Source organism: Felis catus, chromosome A3 (genome assembly GCF_018350175.1).
Source record: "Felis catus isolate Fca126 chromosome A3, F.catus_Fca126_mat1.0, whole genome shotgun sequence".
Taxonomy (NCBI): Eukaryota; Metazoa; Chordata; class Mammalia; order Carnivora; family Felidae; genus Felis; species Felis catus.
In genome coordinates, this window is record NC_058370.1 from 76,338,622 (window position 1) to 76,359,336 (window position 20,715).

The 20,715-nt window shown below is 35.0% G+C and overlaps 1 protein-coding gene across 9 annotated transcripts in view; it reads left to right on the forward strand.

The window, feature by feature from the left end:
- The window catches only part of VRK2 (VRK serine/threonine kinase 2), a 103,926-nt gene that overhangs the window by 8,665 nt on the left and 74,546 nt on the right, over nt 1–20,715 (forward strand). For 6 of the 9 annotated variants that reach the window (XM_023251682.2, XM_023251681.2, XM_023251685.2 and 3 more), the window contains one exon: nt 20,051–20,100. In XM_023251682.2, coding sequence (XP_023107450.1) covers nt 20,051–20,100 — 50 coding nt within the window. The other 3 variants (XM_023251684.2, XM_045054239.1, XM_019827244.3) reach the window with 3 other exon arrangements.

Sequence of the window (20,715 nt, forward strand, 5' to 3'; positions counted from 1 at the left end):
ACGGAAGAGTATTGTAGAAGAAAAGGCAGAAAACTCAGTAAGTATGTCAAGACAATTGTTGAATGCTTCCACCGTTCCTTTTAAAAGGATGAACTTCAGTCAGGTAGACTTTTCTTTAACGTCTCCAATCAAGTAATACTTGAGGAAAATGAGTCTGTAGAAAGACATCCATTGAAGGCCAGAAACATCTACAGATGCAGTGTGATCCCAAGCAATGAAGCATGTGGCCCTTCATTGGCATTATATGATAACAGGAGGATCTTCTGGCAGAAGAGCTGACTTTTGCTGCGTTCTGCATGCTGCCCCTCCAAACCCATCTTTGATTGGCACCTATGCCCTATTGAAACTGGCATCACACCTTCTGAATGGGCCCGGTGCCAGGCTAGCAGATGGGTATGGGCAAAAGCATGCCAGAAACCCAGTATGTGCATCAAGTTTAAGTATTAGGGGCCCAAACTCTCATCCAGGGATATAAAAACTGCAGTCTGTTGAGAGCTTTTTGTGCTTAAGGTTAAAGGACATGCCATTTCTACTCCAGCTTAGAGGTTGATTAATTTTGAAAGTCAAACAGGAGCTCCCGTGGCTGTGTCAGGCAAAATTCTATCTTTGGTGAATGAGAATTACTACTTCATGTAGGGAAGAGAAAGTATTGTAATGAAGTTTCCAATGAGAGTTACTCTCCTGCAAGTGCCTCCAGCACTTAAGCAGCATGCATTCAGTGGAGATGAATATTTCCATTCTCCAGCAGAGCCAGGTGCAATCAAAGCCAGATCTTCAACCTGCTGCAGTAAAGAACCCTACATTTAGAAAGGGCAGGCAAAGTTTGGAAGAACTCCTTGGTGGCAGCTCTCACCGTGAGCTGATGGAGCTTCACGAAAGCGTATAAAGGAGATGAAGGAAAAACTCCACAAACAAAAACCCTTCAGGATACTTCACCCTCCAAACCGAAAGAAAAAGTTTAGTCCTTTATCCTCAATGCAGGAATTGTTCTGAATTTTATATCAATAAAAACTTAGTTTACCAAAATGTTAGAATCAACTTAATGCATAAGTAACAAAGTTTTCTATTCTAACATTTATTTCATTGCATGTCTATCATGTATATAAACTTCACTTCTTGAATAATGGATTTTGCATAAAATTGAGTTCTAAATATCATATTCCTTATGATCGTCTCACACCAACTACAGAACTGGGCAGAAAAAGGGGAGGGCATCATTCCTTGTGACCACTTTAATCGTATCCCTCTAAATGCTCTTAAATTTACAGGAATGCCTATAAGGCCAGCTGTGGCCAAGAGAAGCTTTTCCTAATCGCCTTATAGCCATTGCTTTTTCTTTTCCACTGTGTAAACTTTATCTATGGAACAGATTCCATGAGACCGTTGTGAATACTTCAACGTATTCAAAACATATAACTGCCACAAATTAAACTACTAAAACTAAAGCTGGTGCATTGTAACTGCCAAGTAAAGCTGGCACGTCCCTCTGTCAGACTGCGGGAGAGTATGCCATACAGCCCTCAGAAAACACAATTCATCCAGAAGCACTCTTGTCACTTGCTCTGATATTAAAACAGAGAAAGTGACATTAATTAAAGAAGTGACATGAGCCAACAAAGGCAATGAAATTCTAAGCTTTGGCTCATGTGCAGACCTTATTCCAACTTACTCTGCTTAGGTATTGTGGCCATTTCTGGAGTCATGTGGCCACTTTCCCCCCTTCCTCCTCTCACCTCCCTGTTCTGGAACATTGTTTTCAGGCAACTAAAATTTTATCTCCAAGGTTGGACCAGCCAATTGGTGCGCTGGTAGTTGGTGCAAGGTTTCCCCAAAGAGTAGTGTGATGGCATGTGATGCCTTGACTGCACTCTGTAAGTGCATGAGAAGAACAGCTAGAGGCAGAGGAGAGCTGGTCTAACAGAAAGGCAAGCAACAGCTTACACAGAGCAGAGTACCTCGGTTTGGTGGACCGGCAGCTAGGGGAGTCTGTCGTAGCTTGGGTCGTGAAAACCAATGGCGGCCGGTGGCCCTTAGCGAAAATCCGAACATGAGGAAGAGGCAAGCGAGCAGGGGAGCACCAACAATTTTCCCGTCTTTGTTTCCATGGTGTGTTCTTTCAGTGTTTATCTCGTGTCTTCCTACGATGACTATGCGTGTACTCTTTCATTCACCTCCCCCACAACGCTACATCAGAAACTCCTTGCGGGCATTCTCTCAGGGTGCTTAAGCAAGGCCTTGCCTATGACAGACAGTGTTTCAAAAACGATAGGCTAGATGAACTCCAGAGCTAGTCTGTTACGGAAAAATAATTTTCCCAACTGCTAGGTTATCTGAGATGAAATTTTGTGCTCTGTGTACTGTATCATGTGGTGTGTGTGTGTGTGTGTATGGCTCTGTACTTTTATGGATGTTATTCTGTGTATTCTAGGGGAGACAAGTATTTGTTCATTTTCTTTTCAGGTATATTTTTAAACTATAAGAAACTATGTACTTCTTAGGTCTTAGGATTTATTGGGAAAAGTCTACTTTGCTAATGCATTGTGCAGGGAGTTAAAAAAAAAAAAAAAAACTGGACACCGCATTAAGCCTAAACAGTTTTGTATCTAGCAGAAAACAATTATGCGTAGCACTTGATTGAATTCATCCAGGAGTACCTAATAGCAGACCTAACAGCAAGTATAAACTTTTGTGGAGGGAATGCATGGATGTTGTTTGTTGTTAAATGGATTGATTTGTAGGCATGTAACATGCATAAGAAATCTGCTTTTCAAAGAATATAAACACAACTTTAACAGAAAATAAATTATTGGAATTTCTTTTAACTCAAGTGAATGAAAGGTTTGATTAAGAGTTTTGTACATAGTCAGAAGCTTTTGTTATGGTTTCTGGGCATTGGGAGTTTTATATTTGAGCTCAGGAATTTTCTGTCTGTGTAATTAGTCATGAGGTTTAATGTACATTTTTCATATCAGGCAGACAATGGCTTCAAAGAGACAGCAATGCTGCAAAGGAGCAAGAAAAGAAGGCCAAAGTTGACACACACAGAGGCAAAACAGTGTAAGAAAAATCAACACGTTTTGCAAAATCAATCATTGAAAATGTGTCAGTGTTCAGGAGACTGTCTTTAATTTGCAATCCAAGTGAAAAAGAGTATTTAAATATGAGAGGCAGTATTATTGAGCCCAGCATGCCTGCTACCACTTGTTTGACTAGCTCAGAATAGAACACTGAGAGGCAAGGGCTCAAAGTTAAATGAACATTTATACATTTTAAAATCAAATGAAGGATTCAGACTATATTCATGAATTAATTTTTTTTTTCAGAACCCTAAATTTAATCAGCTGGAATTACTTTTAAAGTGTCATCCTATTTAACTTTTGGGAATGATGAATTTGCCTTTTAATAGGGATGCCGTATTTTATCATGAAGATGAAACAAACTGTCTTTTGTTAATTATTCCCCAGAGACACTGGCCATTTTTCTCATCTAGGCTCAACATGGAGTAACAGCAGCTTTCCCCAAATTTATTTCAAGCAAGAGCAATTGGAAGCTACAACATGTATGAAAAAGAGGCTCATGGAGAGCATAGCTTCCATTGTATATGTTCTGAGTGCCACCTGATGAAATTCTTAGAGGTGATGCTCCCAAAGCCTCACCCAGGAGGCCGTGAACACAGAACACAGAAAAGCAGAAAAGAATGAAAGAGCGAATCTACACTAAAGAGTAGCAGATGAGTCATACGTGTCCGCGGCATCCAGTAACTGCTACGGATAGTTGTTGAAATCTTTGTTAGGAAATCATTATCAACATCAACTTCTACTAAAATCTTCCACTTAAGTGCGTGCCTAGCTCTGTGTTGAATGCTTTACGTGCATTATTTCATTTCGTTCTCTTAAGAAACTAATAAGGAAGATGTGGAGGCTTAGGGCGGTGAAGGAATTTGCTTGTGTGCCGCAGTTTGTATAATTGTCCCAATCTACAGTTGAACTCAGGTCTCTTGGCTCTACTGATTGATGTCCTTTGTCAAAGAACACTTTGAATTTAACGCTAGCCAGGGAAGATAGTTGCAAATGACATGCTCGTGACATGCTCATTTCTAAAATAACTGTGAAATATCTAATTGATAGTATTGGCAGCTCATTTAAGAAATCTGTTAGTGATAATGCTGATAACGGTGTCATTTTCCTTCAGATTGAGAACCTGGTGTGTCAGGCATCAGTGATATGTTTTTAATATTAAGTTCACAAAATCTGTGGAGGAACATCTGATATTTATAGTAAATCTAATGCTAAGAACTGGAAAAATGCATTAAAAAAGTACTATACTTGGGTCAAACAATATTTTTATGAAAAAAAAAAGTGAGAGCAGTCAACCAATAGCGCATACAAACTGGTAAGAAAGAGTTGGTGGATTTTTTGCTTTTTGAAAAATGAATAATTTTATGCAGTTGGTTTGATTCTAAACAGCAGCAAGAAGATCAAAAGAAGCCTCTTTAAAACCCTATGATACAATTTGAATAGGCATCCTGTAAAAACAGATAATTTAGCAAATATTGGATTGTTCTTGACCATGTCTTTTTATTCATTGGGTAGTAAAGATACACTATTATTTAGAAAACTAGGTCTTTTGAGAGTAAAACAAAACAAAAAATACTTAGATTAGTAGAATCTTGATAAAGAGTATATTGTCATACAGAATTTGTTCAAGTACCCAAATACTTAATCTTTAATAGAAGTATAATTTGTGCAAGATTATTCAGTACCTTCAAGATATTTTTACATAATAGTAGTAATTTATTACAAATTTATAAATGATTTTATGGAAAAAAATTGTAACATTTCATGCAGAGACAAATGCTTAGGTGTTTTTAGTGGAGATATATAATAGGTATTGCAATGCTAGTTTTTATGCTAGGTTACTTTTTTCTTTGGAGTATATACATAGCAACGGAAAGAATGAACAAAATATAATATTACATTAGAATATTTGTTTTTGAGCACTTATAGTGATATAGGATTATTAATTTCAATTTCTGGAAAGTGTGAAGAAAAGCTATCCATTATACTTGATCTTGTTTCTATTAAAAGATCATGTGTTCCAATTCTAGCATAGATCTCCAGTGTCAAATGTGAGTATTACAGTTGAGAGTGGATATTATGTACACTTTCTTACAAAGTGTTAGGAAGATGGCAGAGAAGAAATAGTAAGACCCATTAAAAAACATCCCCAAACAATACATGTCAAGATAAGTGAGAAAAAAGCAAAAGAAAGCTGCATATCTAATGAGCAAATATTGCCATGTGATGAAAAAGAGAAGAAAAAAATTGTATAGACTCTATAGTATCAGAATTTCTACTCCAGCAAAAAACTTTTGAACAAGTGTAACTGTTCTGAAATTTAGTGTAATGTAAATTGAATGAATTATGGAATCATTGTAAAAATAGAGGTTTTTATTGGAAGAAGGACATTTAAGTTCTTTCTGACCCCGAAAATCTGTGAGATGGTAAGAGATACTGAAACATAGAGGTTTTATGAAAAGAATTGATACAACTGAGCAAAAATTAGTTGTACTATTAATGAACGAGCAAAGCAAATCTGTGTCAGAGAACAGTGACCTAAAAGAGATCATCAAGAAGAAAAAAATAATAGTTCTCTTACCTGTGTGTGTAATATATCTTTGGATAATAAGAATATCACACAAGAAGGTAAAGACCTTTTCAAAATAGAGACCATTATTAAAGAGAAAGATTTCCCTTTGAAACCTAATTTCAGCATGAATTTTAGAAAGTGTTTTAAAAAGTGAGGGTGAGGTTAAAGCTCTTACATGGTAGGTTTTTAAACAAAATACACAATTTACAATACCATTTTAGGAAATGAGGTCAAGAACTATATTAGCCCCTAATTCATAGGCTGAAAATACAAAGACTTCATGATAGCTAAAAGAAATATGACTATCATTCCAGTATACTATCCAGCCAAATTAAATGTCTCTTAAGAGATAGAAGGGAACATTTGAGGTCTTAGGAAATCTGAAATCATTTTATAACAGATTACCACAAAGATAAAGGACACTTGAAAATATATAATTGAAAGAGACTTATAAGAGATAAATGAATTAAAAACTTAAGATGTGATGATAACAATGTACAACCAGTTCAGTAAAAATCATTATGAACATAGAATTTTGTATTGCAATCCATATTTCTAAGGTAGATTTATAAACCATGGTTAGGAATTATAGAGTTGAAAGTTAAAGAAAGTTAAATTATATGTTAATCCTTCAAGCAAGCTTAAAATGTACTTAGTTAATAATGATGAAAATATCTGAATTAGAATGTAGCAGTGTTGGGTGTTTGAGAAACAGGTAAATGGATTGAAAAATAGCCTATTATAAAATGAAGTTAAATATGAAGTACGTATCACTACCGCTAAGGAATGGGCAAAGAAGCACAAAGAAGAATAACAATAATATAAATTTACTGAGTGTTGGATCATAATACAATTGCCAGTTATTATATTTGATAAAAATAGTCTGAAATCCTTTGTGGAGTATCATTGACAAAAATCCCTTATCAGTTGTCAAAAGAGAAGTACTTAAAACAATGAAAAGATCAAGGTTTTCCATGCGCATGTAAATAAAGAGTAAAATAAAGCAGGGTTTTTTGTTGTTGTTATATTTTACATTCTATAGTAAAACCATTAAAAGAGCTAAACAAAGACATTACAGAATGGCAGAAATTTAATAAAGCCAAGTGAAAATGTAATGATAGAATGTAATATGACCAGAATGCTACTGTTGATTTTTATGCTTAAAGAAAAGAAAATCTAGCAGATACTTAATAAGAAATTATTACAAATGTAGTTACGACTGGAGGTGTTATAAGCAAACTCAGAACGGGACAAATCTGGTACCAATAGGTCTTCACAGTTTTCTAATGGAACCTGGCATACAGGTGAAATGGGTAGGGGCTCTGGTCCCTCCACTCGTGTTTCAACCTGCGCATTTTCACTTTGATCTTCCACATATCAAGCTTTGTTTTTATTTAAAGCAATTTTTTTAATGTTTGTTTATTTTTGAGAGCCAGAGAGAGAGAGAGAGACAGACAGACAGAACACGACTGGGGGAGGGGCAGAAACAGCCAGAGACCCAGAATCTGAAGCAGGCTCCAGTCTCTGGGCTGTCAGCACATGGCCCAATGTAGGGCTCAAATTCACGAGTCATGAGATCATGACCTGAGCTGGAGTTGGACGCTTGACCAACTGAGCCATCCAGGTGCCCCCTGTGTATCGAGCTTTTGAGGAACATTCTATCACTAAAAGAGTTTGAAGATAACTGTGCTATAACATTTAATAAGCTACAAAGTTGAATATGCAATTAATAATTTTTATTTGGAGGGGATTTAACACCTTTAGAGAGAATATGCTTTTGTTTACCAACTGTACAGGAATTCATTTTAAAAATTAAGTATGTGGTGATTTAGTAAATATTAAAAAAAAAAAAACAATTTGGGGGCACCTGGGTGGCTCAGTCGGTTGAGTTTCCAACTTCAGCTCAGGTCGTGATCTCATGGTTCATGAGTTCAAGTCCCATATTGGGCTCACTGTTGCCGCTTGTCAGACAGTGCAGAGCTTGCTTCGGATCTTCTGTCTCCCTCTCTCTCTGCCCCTTCTCTGCTTTTGTTCTCTTTATTCTCTCAAAAAAAGAAAACAAACAAATAAAAAAAAAGGAAAAAAAAAACAAAAAACCCCAGAATTTTTATATGTTATAGTCTTGGAATTCACTGCTGGAAGTAAATACTAAGATCAACTTGCTTGTTCTGTTTTTGTCTTTAGCCCTAACATTCTGTCTCCAGTTTCTACATATTCCAATTGTGTTTATTTGAAGGCCACCTTCCCCTTGAGGCCTACTATTGCTATCCTTTCTGCATTTTCTGCCAAAGTTATACATTGTATATTTGTTTTCAAAATTATTTTTGCCTTTTTATCATTAAGCATATTTTACTTTATATTACAATTGTATATTATATCTTTTTAAATTTTTTTTAAGTGTATTAGAGAACAAGTGCATGTGCATGCATGAGTTGGGGGTGGTGCAGAGAGAGAGGGCGAGAAAGAATCCCAAGCAGGCTCCATGCTGTCAGCACAGAGCCTGATGTGGGGCTCGAACCCATGAACTGTGAGATCGTGACCTGAGCTGAAATCAAGAGTTGGACACTTAACCAACTGAGCCACCCAGGCACCCCTATATTTTATCTTTTTGTTAATATTATTTTTAAATTCACATAGAGAAAAATTGACTTTTTGTCTGTGTGTATCTCTGTGGATTTTATCATACCACAACAGTTAGGGTACGAAAGAGATTCATCATCCCTAAAATCTTCCTCATACTATCGTTGTGTAGTTACACCCTTTCCTTAGTTCTAGGTGGTGGCAACCACTGATTTGTTCTCTGTCACTACAATTTTGTCTTTTTTTTTTTAATTTTTTTAACGGTTTTTTTTTTATTTTTGAGACAGGGAGAGACAGCATGAACGGGGGAGGGTTAGAGAGAGAGGGAGACACAGAATCTGAAACAGGCTCCAGGCTCTGAGCTGTCAGCACAGAGCCTGACATGGGGCTCGAACTGACGGACTGCGAGATCATGACCTGAGCCGAAGTTGGATGCTTAACCGACTGAGCCACCCAGGCGCCCCCAATTTTGTCTTTTTAAGAATGTACAGAATTCCTATCCATGGGATCATACAGCATGTACCTTTTGAGACTGGATTTGTTTCACGTAGCATAGTACCTTCAAAATTCATCCAAGTTGTACATAGCCATAGTTCATTTCTTTTTATTGCCGGGTAGTATTATATTGTATGGATGTACCACAATTTGTTTATTCTGCTCTTGAAGGACATATGGATAGTGTGATCCCTTCAACTTTGTTCTCTTTCAAAATTATTTTATCTCTTCTAGTTCCTACCTTTCTGTATAGATTTTTAAATCAAGTTGCCTGTATTTACAAAAAAAAAAAAAAGGCAAAAGAAAGAAACTTTACTGAGATTTTGGTTGGTATTGGATTAAATCCATAGATAAATTTGGAGAGAATTGTCATTTTTACTATGTGGAGTCTTTCAATCCACAAATACATTATGTTTCTCCATTTCTTTAGGTGTTTGATTTCTTTCATCAGCATTTTATAGTTTTTAGCATAATTGGCCTTGTACATGTACTGTTACTTAAGTATACATGAAGGTTTTTATATTTTTGGTGCTATTGAAAATGTCATTGCTTTTGTAATTTTGGTTTCAAATTGTACATTATTAACATATAGAAATATATTTGATTTTTGCATGTTGACCTTAGGTTCCATGATCTTGGAAAACTTATTTATTCTAGGATTTTTTTTCTGATTCTTTGGGATTTTCTATATGGATAATCCTATCTTCTGTAAAAAGGGACCACTTTATTTCTTCTTTTCCAATCTGTATGTCTTTTATTTTTTTCCTTGACTCCTTGCACTGGCCATGACTTCTAGTACTTTATTGAATAGGATTAGTGATAATGGATATCGTTGACTTGATCCAAATTTTAGGGAGAAAGCTTTCAGCCTCTCATCATTTAGTATCATGTTAACAATAAGATAGGTATTTTGTAAATAGTCTTTATAAAGTTGAGGGAGCTCTCTCCTAGTAAACTGAAAGTTTTTTTTTTATCAGGAATAGGTATTAAATTTGTCAAATGCTTTTTCTGCTTCAATTGTTATGATTGTGTGGTTTTTCTCATTTAGACTTCATATGGTGGATGACAGTAGTTTTGTTTTGTTTTTCATCAGAGTCATATGGGCTGTTGGTCTATAGTTTCCTTTTTCTTCTCTTTTTTCCTACTAATTTAGTCTAGTTTTGATATCAGGGTAATGCTGGCTTCATAAAATGAGTTGTGAGTTAATCTCTCCTTTTCTGCTTCCTGGAAATGAGTAGGTACAGTTGGTATTATTTCTTTTGTAAATGTTTTGTAGAATTCTACAGTGAAGTCGCTGGGCCTAGAGATACTTTTTACCAGGAGCTTTTTTTTTTTTTAACTTCATTTTACTTTCATTAGTAGTTTTAGGACTAATTTGGTTGTTTCATCTTAGATAATTTTTAGTAATTTGTGATTTTTAAGGAACTGGTCCATTGTATCTAAATTGTTCAAATTTGTATGTATAAAGTTGTTCATAATTGTACTTATTTTGAGAGAGAAGCATGCAAGTAGGGGAGAAGGGCAGAGGGAGAGAGAGAGAATCTTAAGCATACTCCATGCTCAGTATAGAGCCCAATGTGGAGCTTGATCCCAAAACCTGGGATCATGGTTGAGCTGAAATCAAGAGTCAGATGTTCAACTGACTAAATCACCCAGGTGCCCCCATATTTATTATACTTTGAATGTCAGCAGGTTCTATAGTGATGTTCCCTGTTTCATTCCTGATATAGATAATTTTTATCTTTTTCTTGCTAGTTGCTCTGGGTAGGATTTCCAGTACTATGTTGAGTAAAATTGGTGAGAGTGAGTATCCTTGTCTTGTTCCTGATCTTAAAGGAAAAGCTTTTAAGCTTTTCACAGTTCAGTATGATGTTCAGTATCAGCTTGTTATAATTGGCCTTAATTATGTTGAGGTATGTTCTTTCTATACCCGAATTTTTGAGAGGCTTTCATGGTGAAAGGATGTTGAATTTGTCAGATGCTTTTTTTTTAAAATCTACTGACATGATCTTATGACTTTTATCCTTCATTTTGTTAATGTGGTGGGTGGATTTCATTGATTGATTTGCATATGTTGAACCATCCTTGCATTTCAAAAATAAATCCTACTTCATCATGATATATGAACCTTTAATGTACTGCTGAATTCATTTTGCCAATATTTTGTTGAGTACTTTTGTGTATATGTTCATCAGGGATATTGGCCTATAATTTTTTTTCTTGGAGTTTCCTTATCTGGCTTGATCTTTACTGTTGGCTTCCTAGTCTCTATTTCATTTATTTCCACTCTGATCTTTGTTATTTCCTTCTTTCTACTAACTTTGAGATTTGTTCTTTTTCTGGGGTCTTAGTTTTTCTGGGGTCTTGTGTAAAGTTACATTGTTATTTTAGATTTTTCTTTTTTCTTAGTGTAGAAGTTTATTGTTACACACTTTCCTCTTAGAACTGCTTTTGCTGCATTCCATAAGTATTGATATGTGGTATTTTCATTTTCATTTGTTTCAAGTATTTTTTAATTGGAAAGTGTACTTTACTCATTTATTTTTTGAAATTTTTATAGTTGACACCAAAGTGAGATTAATTTCAGGTGTACAACACAGTGATTCAGCTTCTTTATAGGATATTCTATACTCACCACGAGTGTGGCTACCATCTGTCACCATACAATACCATTACAATACCATTGACTATATTCACTATGCTGTGCCTTTTATTCTCATGACTTATTCATTCCATAACTGGAAGCCTGTATTTCCCACTCCCCTTCACCCATTTTGCCCATCCTTCCACCCCCATTCCCTCTGGCAACCATCACTCTGTTCTCTGTATTTATAGGTCTGATTCTACCTTATTTTTGCTTGTTTGTTTGTTTTATTCCACATATGAGTGAAATTATATGGTATTTGTCTTTCTCAGTCTGAGTTATTTCACTTAGCATAATACCCTCTAGGTCCATCCATGTAGTTGCAAATGGCACAATCTTATCCTTTTTTACAGCTATGTAACATTCATATGTGTGTGTGTGTGTATGTGTGTGTGTATACATCATATCTTCCTTATCCATTCAACTATTGATGGACACTTAGACTGCTGCCATATCTTGGCTATTGTAAATAATGCTATAGTAAACATAGAGGTGAGTATATCTTTTTGAATTAGTGTTTTCATTTTCTTTGGGTAAATACCCGGTAGTGGAATTATTGGATCATGTGGTATTTCCATCTTTAATTGTTTGAAGAGCCCCCATACTATTTTCCACAGTGGCTGTACCAATTTACATTCCCACCAACAGCGTGTGAAAGTTCCTTTTCCTCTACATCCTCACCAACATTTGTTATTTCTTGTTTGTTATTTCTTGTTATTTCATGATTAGTGATGTTGAGCATCTTTTCATGTGTCTGCTGGACAACTGTAGGTCTTCTTGGAAAAATGTCTGTTTAGATCCTCTGCCCATTTTCAAAATTTATTTGAGAAAGAGAGCAGGAGAGGGGCAGAGAGAGGGGGAGACAGAAGATCTGAAGTGGCTCTGTGCTGACAACAGACAGCCCAATGCAGGACTTGAACTCACGAGGCATGAGATCATGACCTGAACTAAAGTTAGGCTTTAACTGACTAAGCCACCCAGTTGTCCTCTCCTTCCCATTAAAAAAATAATAATAATAATGTTTATTAATTTTTTGAGAGAGAGAGAGACAGAGCATGAGGGGGGGAGGGGCAGAGAGAGAGGGAGACACAGAATCTGAAGCAGGCTCCAGGCTCTGAGCTGTCAGCACGGAGCCCAATGAGGGGCTCAAACTCATGACCCTGAGATCATGACCTGAGCTAAAATCAAGAGTCGGATACTTAACTGACTGAGCCACCGGGGCATAAACAAGTGCTATGTATTTTCTAAATTCCATTGTGATTTCTTCTTTGGCCTAGGACCTAGCCATTATGGTGACATAATGTAGCCTTAATAATTCTTATTCTTTGATATTCAAGGAAACCTTTCTGGGTAAAATTATAGGCAATTAAAAAATGTTTTGTTTTTGAAAAGAATGTATGTTATTTGTTTTGTTATTTTATGTGGCCTTTAGATAAAAACTGTTAATTGTATTATTCTAATTTATTTTTGTCTACTTGCCTATACATTATGGATTATTTTAAAATATTCCATGATTTTTACACTTTCTCATTTTTTTCTTATAATTCTGGTGGTTTTGATTTCTCTATTATGAAGGTACATTATCAGATGTTTTCAAATTCATGAATTTAGTCATTCCATTGAATTAATTTTTTTCTATTGAATCATTTTTTTTTAATGATTAAGTGGTACTAACTTTATATCTAGTAATTCTTTTGTCCTCAGATTTCTATAATTTTGAAAATACATATTCTGGCCTTTTTTTCAGCCTGTTTTAGCTAGTTTATTTATCTTTTCATTTTCTCTGCATCGCTAGGTTTTAGTTATGTCTCATATATAGTATGCATTTATCTATTTTTCTGACAGTCTTACAGCTTCTTTTCTTACTGGTGAAGTTAGTCTACTCAAATTTATTATGATTATGGCATGTTTTTTCACATCTAAGATGTCTGTGATTATAAGATACATCATTATTTTATGTACATATGTTGAGTCTCCATTAGATGCTTAAAAGTTCATAATTATCTGTCTCTTCAATCATTCTTTTTGTGTTTATATAAGACCTGCTTTATATCTAATGCCTAATACTTCCCTTTAAACTAGAACACAGTACCTTTAAAATAGTCTTACATGTGGAACTCATAGAGTACTCAATTGGTACAGACCTGTCTTAACATTTTTTGACTACTATCAAGTTTAGGTACCACTTTTCTGTTTTGGACTGGTTAATTAGTTTTTCTACATGCACAAATCATTGTAAATGACAATTAACTGTAACATGTAACGTTGCCAGCAATGTAGAAGACTCAACGGAAGTGAAGACAGACATCGGGGCTAGGTTTGTACCTGTATAGGCAGGTACTATACTCCACTGCTGTGTGGTCAACAGCAACTGTAAGATGTCTTCAGTTATAAGATGCATTCAAATTTCAGAGATAATATAATATGAAAAAATGTGTGGCTAAAAATTGATATAAAATTGGTATTTATGTCTTTCATCAGATTTTATATTTTCTCTGCCTTTTAAAAAAACTGTTCTTGGGGCGCCTGGGTGGCGCAGTCGGTTAAGCGTCCGACTTCAGCCAGGTCACGATCTCGCGGTCCTTGAGTTCGAGCCCCGCGTCAGGCTCTGGGCTGATGGCTCAGAGCCTGGAGCCTGTTTCCGATTCTGTGTCTCCCTCTCTCTCTGCCCCTCCCCCGTTCATGCTGTCTCTCTCTGTCCCAAAAATAAATAAACATTGAAAAAAAAAATTAAAAAAAAAAAACTGTTCTTTTCCTATCTTCTTTTTTTTCTATTTTTGCCTATCTTCCTATTTTTAGGTCTTTTTAAAATTCTTTTTTCCCTTATAGATTTTGAAGTTATCAATTTTATTTCTATTATTGTAGAGGTTGCCTGTAAACTTTCAGTACACTCTCTTGATTTAATAAACTATGAAGCTAATCATTGTCTCCTTGTTTCTCTTTAATAAATACATGGCATTACGACCCTGTAACTCTAGTCATCATGTTCCTGTTTTGTTCGTTATTTTTGTTCATGTTTTTAGTGCACCTTATTCTAGATTGATAATTATTTTCTCCCAGCATATGAATATATTATATTATACGAATAATGATATTATTCGATGTCTTCCTACTGCCTTGTTGCTGTTAGGTCTGCTGTCACTTCATCTGTCTTTTGTATGTAATCTAATCTTTTCTATCGAGTTGTTTGTTAGAACTTTGTCTTTAATGTTCTGCAGTTTTGACTATGGTGGGCTGGAGTGCAGATTTATTATCTTGTGGACTTGTAATTCTTAAATCAGAGGATTCATGACTTATCGGTATTTGAAAGTTATCAGATATTATTTAGTCAGAAGTGCCTGGCCTCTGTTCTCTCTATTCTCTATTTCTGGAGCTTTTTAGAAAATTGTGTTACTGTCACATATTTCCTTGATGTTTCATAATCTCTTCTTCATATCTTATATCTCTATTTCCTGTGTGGGAAATTCTTATAGTATATCATAAAATTATTTATCATATTATATGATTATATAATTATATAATTATATATTATATATATTATATATATATATAATTATATTATATAATTATATAATCATATATATAATATATATATTTATATATATATTATATATATATAATTGTATAAATTATATATCATAAAACTAATATAAAATAACCAGCACTCTAGAACCTCTAACATCTCTTCCCTCCCTTGTATTAGTAACAACACTAGTCTATACTATTTATGGTTTTAATTATACTGTTTTTTATTACAGTGTACGTGTGTATCCCTAAACAAATATAATTTGTGGGTTTAAAAAATTATATTTGCATACTTATATTGCATACTTATATATTGCATACTTATATATTGCATACTTAAATAAATACATATAATTAAATACATATAAATAAAATACATAAAATTAAATACATATAAATTAAATACATAAAATTAAATACATATAAATAAATACATAAGTAAATACATATAATTAAAAAATTATATTTGCATACTTATATTGCATACTTATATATTGCATACTGTATGCATTCTGTTTTATGTTTTTTTTTCTACTTACCATTATGTCTAAGATATATTTATATTTCTTCAGTATATGTATTTCACTCATTTTTTTTCTACGATGTGTTTCATGCTATGACTATAGTACAGTGTGTTACACATTCTAATGAAGACAGATGTGCAGGTAGTTTCCAGTATTTGACTATTCCAAATTCAAACTTACTCCCAGATTTCATCCTGGAGTTCAAATGTATTCCTTGTTCTTGGTCACTGGCTCTTATAGCTCTCTGATGCTTTCTGAATTACAATCAATTTGTTCATTTTTTCATAAAATATTTTGCATTGTTTCTTATGCTACTGATACTTTGTGTCTGTTATCATTTCAAGCAGATAATTGAGCTATATGGGAGGTCTGAGTTTCTTGGGATTTATGCCTTTTGTTTATTTTCTTTACTATTTTGTAGTGTTGGATCATTTCCTCATCTGTAGCCATGCTTTATCGCTGGAGGTCATGGGAGTCCAGTGTGTCCCTTGAAGATTTGTTTCTTTTGCTTCTGCAAGGTGCTCTGGGTTACCATTTGACTTCAAGTCCCCTGTACCATACAATTGTGTGAATTTGAGCCTCAAATTCCTGAAGGCAACTTTGGCAGAATAAATTATCAGGAAAGATTGTACTTTGCCTCACACTCATGGTCTAGGCCAAAATAAGGTGGGGTTTTTTGTTTTTCTTTCTGTGTTTGTCATTGGTGAATTCCCTTTCTTCTTTTATTCTTTCCCTCTCCTTCCTCTCCCTCCTTCCCTCCCTTCCTTTCTCCCCACTTTCTCCCCTTCCCCCATCTCCCTGTTTCTTTCGCTCTCTTTTTTTAATGTTTCACACTAATACAAGACATAGCACTTTAAAAATTCTGACTTTATGTGGCCATCTTAACTTCAAATGTCTGCCTCTTGCAGACCCAGGGACTTGTCTTTTTCCCAAGAGAGCTTTAACACTAATGTCCTTGTTTATCCAGAGTGGGCAGCCTTTCTACCTAGCCTAGAACATTAAGGCTCCCTGTGGTTTTTAGATTTCTCTTTATTTTTGACTTCCTTATTGTTTATTTATTTCACTAGATGAACTCTTCATTTATAAGAAAGTTTGATTATTATATTCAGCATCCTATTTATTTTATACAAGGTTTTTGGTTTATCTAGTGTGCTACTTTATTGACATTTTTTATCAGACTTCATCATATTTTAGTTTTTCTAGTTGCCTTCTGTGTAAACCTGGTTGCCAATGTCAGAAGCTCAAATGTATTAAACAAAGGGGATTTTTTTAACTCTTATCACTGAGAAGTATAGGGCTTTTTCTGGCTTCAGGTATGGATAGTATAGGGCTTAAGCAATGTCCACAGAGCCCTTTCTCGCTTCCTACCTTAACCTCACTTTTATCAGTGTTGGATTTGACTTTTCAGACTTTATTTTCAGTTTAACTGAGGAAGGTGCTTTCTAGGGTTTGGTATCCTTACATCTGATGGTCTACTTGTATTACATTGCATTTTAATGTCAAATCTTAGGGAGTAACTTTTTACCTAGTTGGGGCATGTTGCTCTTTCTGAACTGGTTGCTGTGGCCAGTGGGTTTGTATATCCCAATTAGCCAGGCTTGGCCATGTGCCCAACTCTGAGACGTAAGGGCGGGAGTACTGTGTGAAGCAATCCTACTAGATCCACGTGGGTAGTGGGAGGTTTGGTTCCTCAAGGGAAAAACCAGATAGACTTCGTAGTGAATAGGAAAAAGTGCTAGGAGGGCAGATATTCTATATGTGCAAGATGCATTTTTAGCAGCTCATCAGAGCTCTCATCAGAAATTTATTTTTGTTTATTTATTTATTTTGAGAGAGAGGGGGGAAAAAGAGCAAAAGCAAGGGAAGGGCAAAGAGAGGGGGAGAGAGAGAAAAGCCCAGCCAGGCTCCTCACTGTCAGTGCAGAGCCCCATGCAGGGCTCGAACCCATGAACCCTGAGATCATGACCTGAGCCAAAAACCAAGTGTTGGGCGCTTAACTGACTGAGCCACCTAGGTGCCCCTTTAAAAAATATTTTTAAGTTTATTCATTTATCTCATCAGAAATTTAAATGGAGGTGTGAGACTGCTCTACTGTCAACACTGTCACTGTCGATGATTGAGCATTCTTTTCAAACCCTAATAGATTAATCAGCAGTAATCTAACAAGCAAGAGCCCTTTTCCTCCATCATCAAGTCCTACCAATTTCGCTTTCTGAAATCTCTGAAATCTATGTACCATTGATAGTCTAGTCCAAGCTGTAGTCCTCTTTTCTGTGATCAATCAAAATTAAATCCTTACTGATGGGTCCAGTGTCTACTCTGGTTCCCCTTCAGTCTGTTCTCCACGCTGTAGTGTAGTGATATGCTCAGAATGCATGTCTAATTATGTGTTTTCTATCCTCCACCTATACCTCAAGTTTTTAAAACCTTTCATTAGGCAGAAGTTATTAACCAGATTTGCATCTGGCCCAACATCACTTCTCAAACGGTTTGGCTCAATAATTCCCTTTTGTATAGATTCAATTATGCATCCTCTTATTACTATCTACCTCCCCCTTTTTACATTTATTATACTTAAAGTTTTGCACTTGTGCTTGAGTATTTGATGAATGTCCGATTTCTCCATTAGACTATAAAAGCACATACTATGTCTGTTTTCCATTATCTTTTAATTTTTTAATTACAAATGTTTAATCTTTTAATACCAGCTAGAATGTGGTTTAGCTTACAGTAGAAAATAAATATTTGTTTCATTCATTAATTGATGGATTACCAAAAAGAGACCTCCATGGTAACTAGGACAATTTATTTGTTCAACATCCATCTCCAAGAGCTTTCTAGTCCATTGATTTTAGATTTAGGCCTTCCAATATAATCTGACTTGGAAGTTTATGGAGAATATTATGTAGCTATCAGATGACAAGTGTGGGATGTTTCGAATATAGGTCAACATATAGTTATGTTCCTGTGAATAATGTGAAAGGGAGATGCAGACTTTAAGTGGTAGGGCTATACTGACTGAAATCAGCAAGGAGTAGCCCATTGCAGCTTTCCCAGAGCCAGTGTTGTACTTAGTGGACCGGGATTAGGACAGGGCTGTTTCTCCCCAGGCTTGGGCACCGCACTAGTAAAAATAGTCTGCTGTAGGGTGGGAAGAAAGGCTTTTCTTATTTCTTCTATAACAGGACTGGACCCCTTCTTCTGTACATACTCTCTTTTGTTTTTTCTTGCTTTAGATATGGATAATCCATTCCTCTTGCATGGGTGAAAGTGGAATGAATTTACATACATCAAGGCAAAAAGAGAGTTTTACTTGATCTAGACAAGTTTAATTTTTTTTTGCTACTGTAAAGAGGTCTGGGTTCATAATTTGTATCCAGTATCAACTAACATTGAAGTAATAGTTTCTTCAAATGGTTGGTAACGTTTCTGATGTTAAAAATTTTGGAGAGTGGTTAAAAAAATGTGCATAAGTTGACTCTACTGTAAAGTAGAATTGACATATTTTAGTAAATTTGTGTTTTGTTTTGTTTTTTGTTTTTTTTTTGCATCTATCATGTGAAATAAAAGAAAGTCCATGGAGTAGGAGAAATTTTAGAAGTAGTCATAAGAGGACAGTGTTTGATAAACATACTGAAAATTTACCTGAAGAATTTTATCTTGTTCTCCATTTGTTAGGTGCTGATATTTAATCATATCGAATACTAGCTTCACCATCTTTCCTTTCACTTTCCTTTAAACATAATACTGACACTTAACACAATGCCTTGCAAATCCTAGCCTCATGGTAAAGAAGTACTGGTTGAATGAATGAAGGAATGCATGGATGAAGAATGAATGGATGAATGGCAAGTTTCTAGATTTTTATAGCACAAATAAATATACAAGTCAACATACCAAGATTTGAAAAACATAATTTTTTAAATAATTTAGTTAACGGAGATGAAAGGATCGATTGGATCTAAAAATTTGAACAGTGGAATTTTCAGAAGTTGAATTGCTATATCTAAAATACAAATGGCAAATAATAAGATAAAATGAAATTGAAATGCACATAATTACGAGATACACATTCTTTAATGTAGGAATGATGGATTGCCAGGGTCAGAAGATGATTTTTAAAAGAGTTTATCATTATCACTTGATTTATTTTAGAATTTTGCCACATAGAAATTGTTCTGAACTTTTTAGTTAAGATGCATATGTTTTTCTTTCTGAATTATCATAGATTTTAATTTAGTAACGTTGAATCAGTGGATTTTAATATGTATCATTTACTGGGTTTAATGCTGTACATCTAGAAAATATTTTCCCCTACATTTGGATCTGTGTGATTAATATCTGTTGTTTTCCATGATTGAATATTTGAATATGGTTTATGGCAAAGTGTGGGCTCTGGCATCAGATAGATTTGAGTTTCAATCCCCAATCTGATACTTCTCAGCAAATTATTCAACTTTTGAACCTTAGTCGGATCTTGTGTAACATGGAGATAATACCTACCATAAGAAGTTCTTGGGAGGATGCAATAAGTGAATATATGTGAAGTGCTTAGCTCAGTGTCTGCTATATAGTAGGTGTTCGGTAATTGTGAACCCAATTCTCACCACCCCCCTTGTGTTTTGTTCTGCAGCTTTCCCCACAAATAAACCAGATAAAGATGCAAGACATGTAATAAAAGTGGTGAGTATTGCTCTTAAATTTGTATTTCACTTTTTTCTTTTCTGCTTTTTCCTGGTATCTTTGTAAAACTGTTTCTTAGGTTTTCTAATTTTACTCATCGATAAATATAGTATTATGGTATATTTTCACATTCTTAAAATGTAAAGATTGGAGAACTTTGTTCTTCTGTGTTGACATTTATCATCTTTGTATCCTATCTAGCTATCTCTCCTCTTATTTCTTCCCTTCCTTCCTTTCTACTCTAGATGGTAAGGTCCTTAAAGGCGAGGATGAGGTTTTATTTCTGTTTGTATCCCCTATGCCTAACACAATGGATGAAATGTAGTAGACACTTAATAAAGGTATCATGTATGAATGAACCCCAGGGTAGTTTACAGTATATCTACCCTGATGTCCATGTTGGTAGATGCTGAATATCTTTGTATGTGTGTATATCCAGTTGTCAGTATTTTTAGCAGGTTCTTTCCATAAGAAGACTACTTTCATGTGTAAGATTGTATAGACAGCATTACAGGTGTTAAATTTAAACATGAGATTCTCCAAGTTTAGTGCTTTCTGAGCTTTTTAATGGAAATTTGATGCCTCTATTTTATAGTAAATTATTCAAGCACTTTT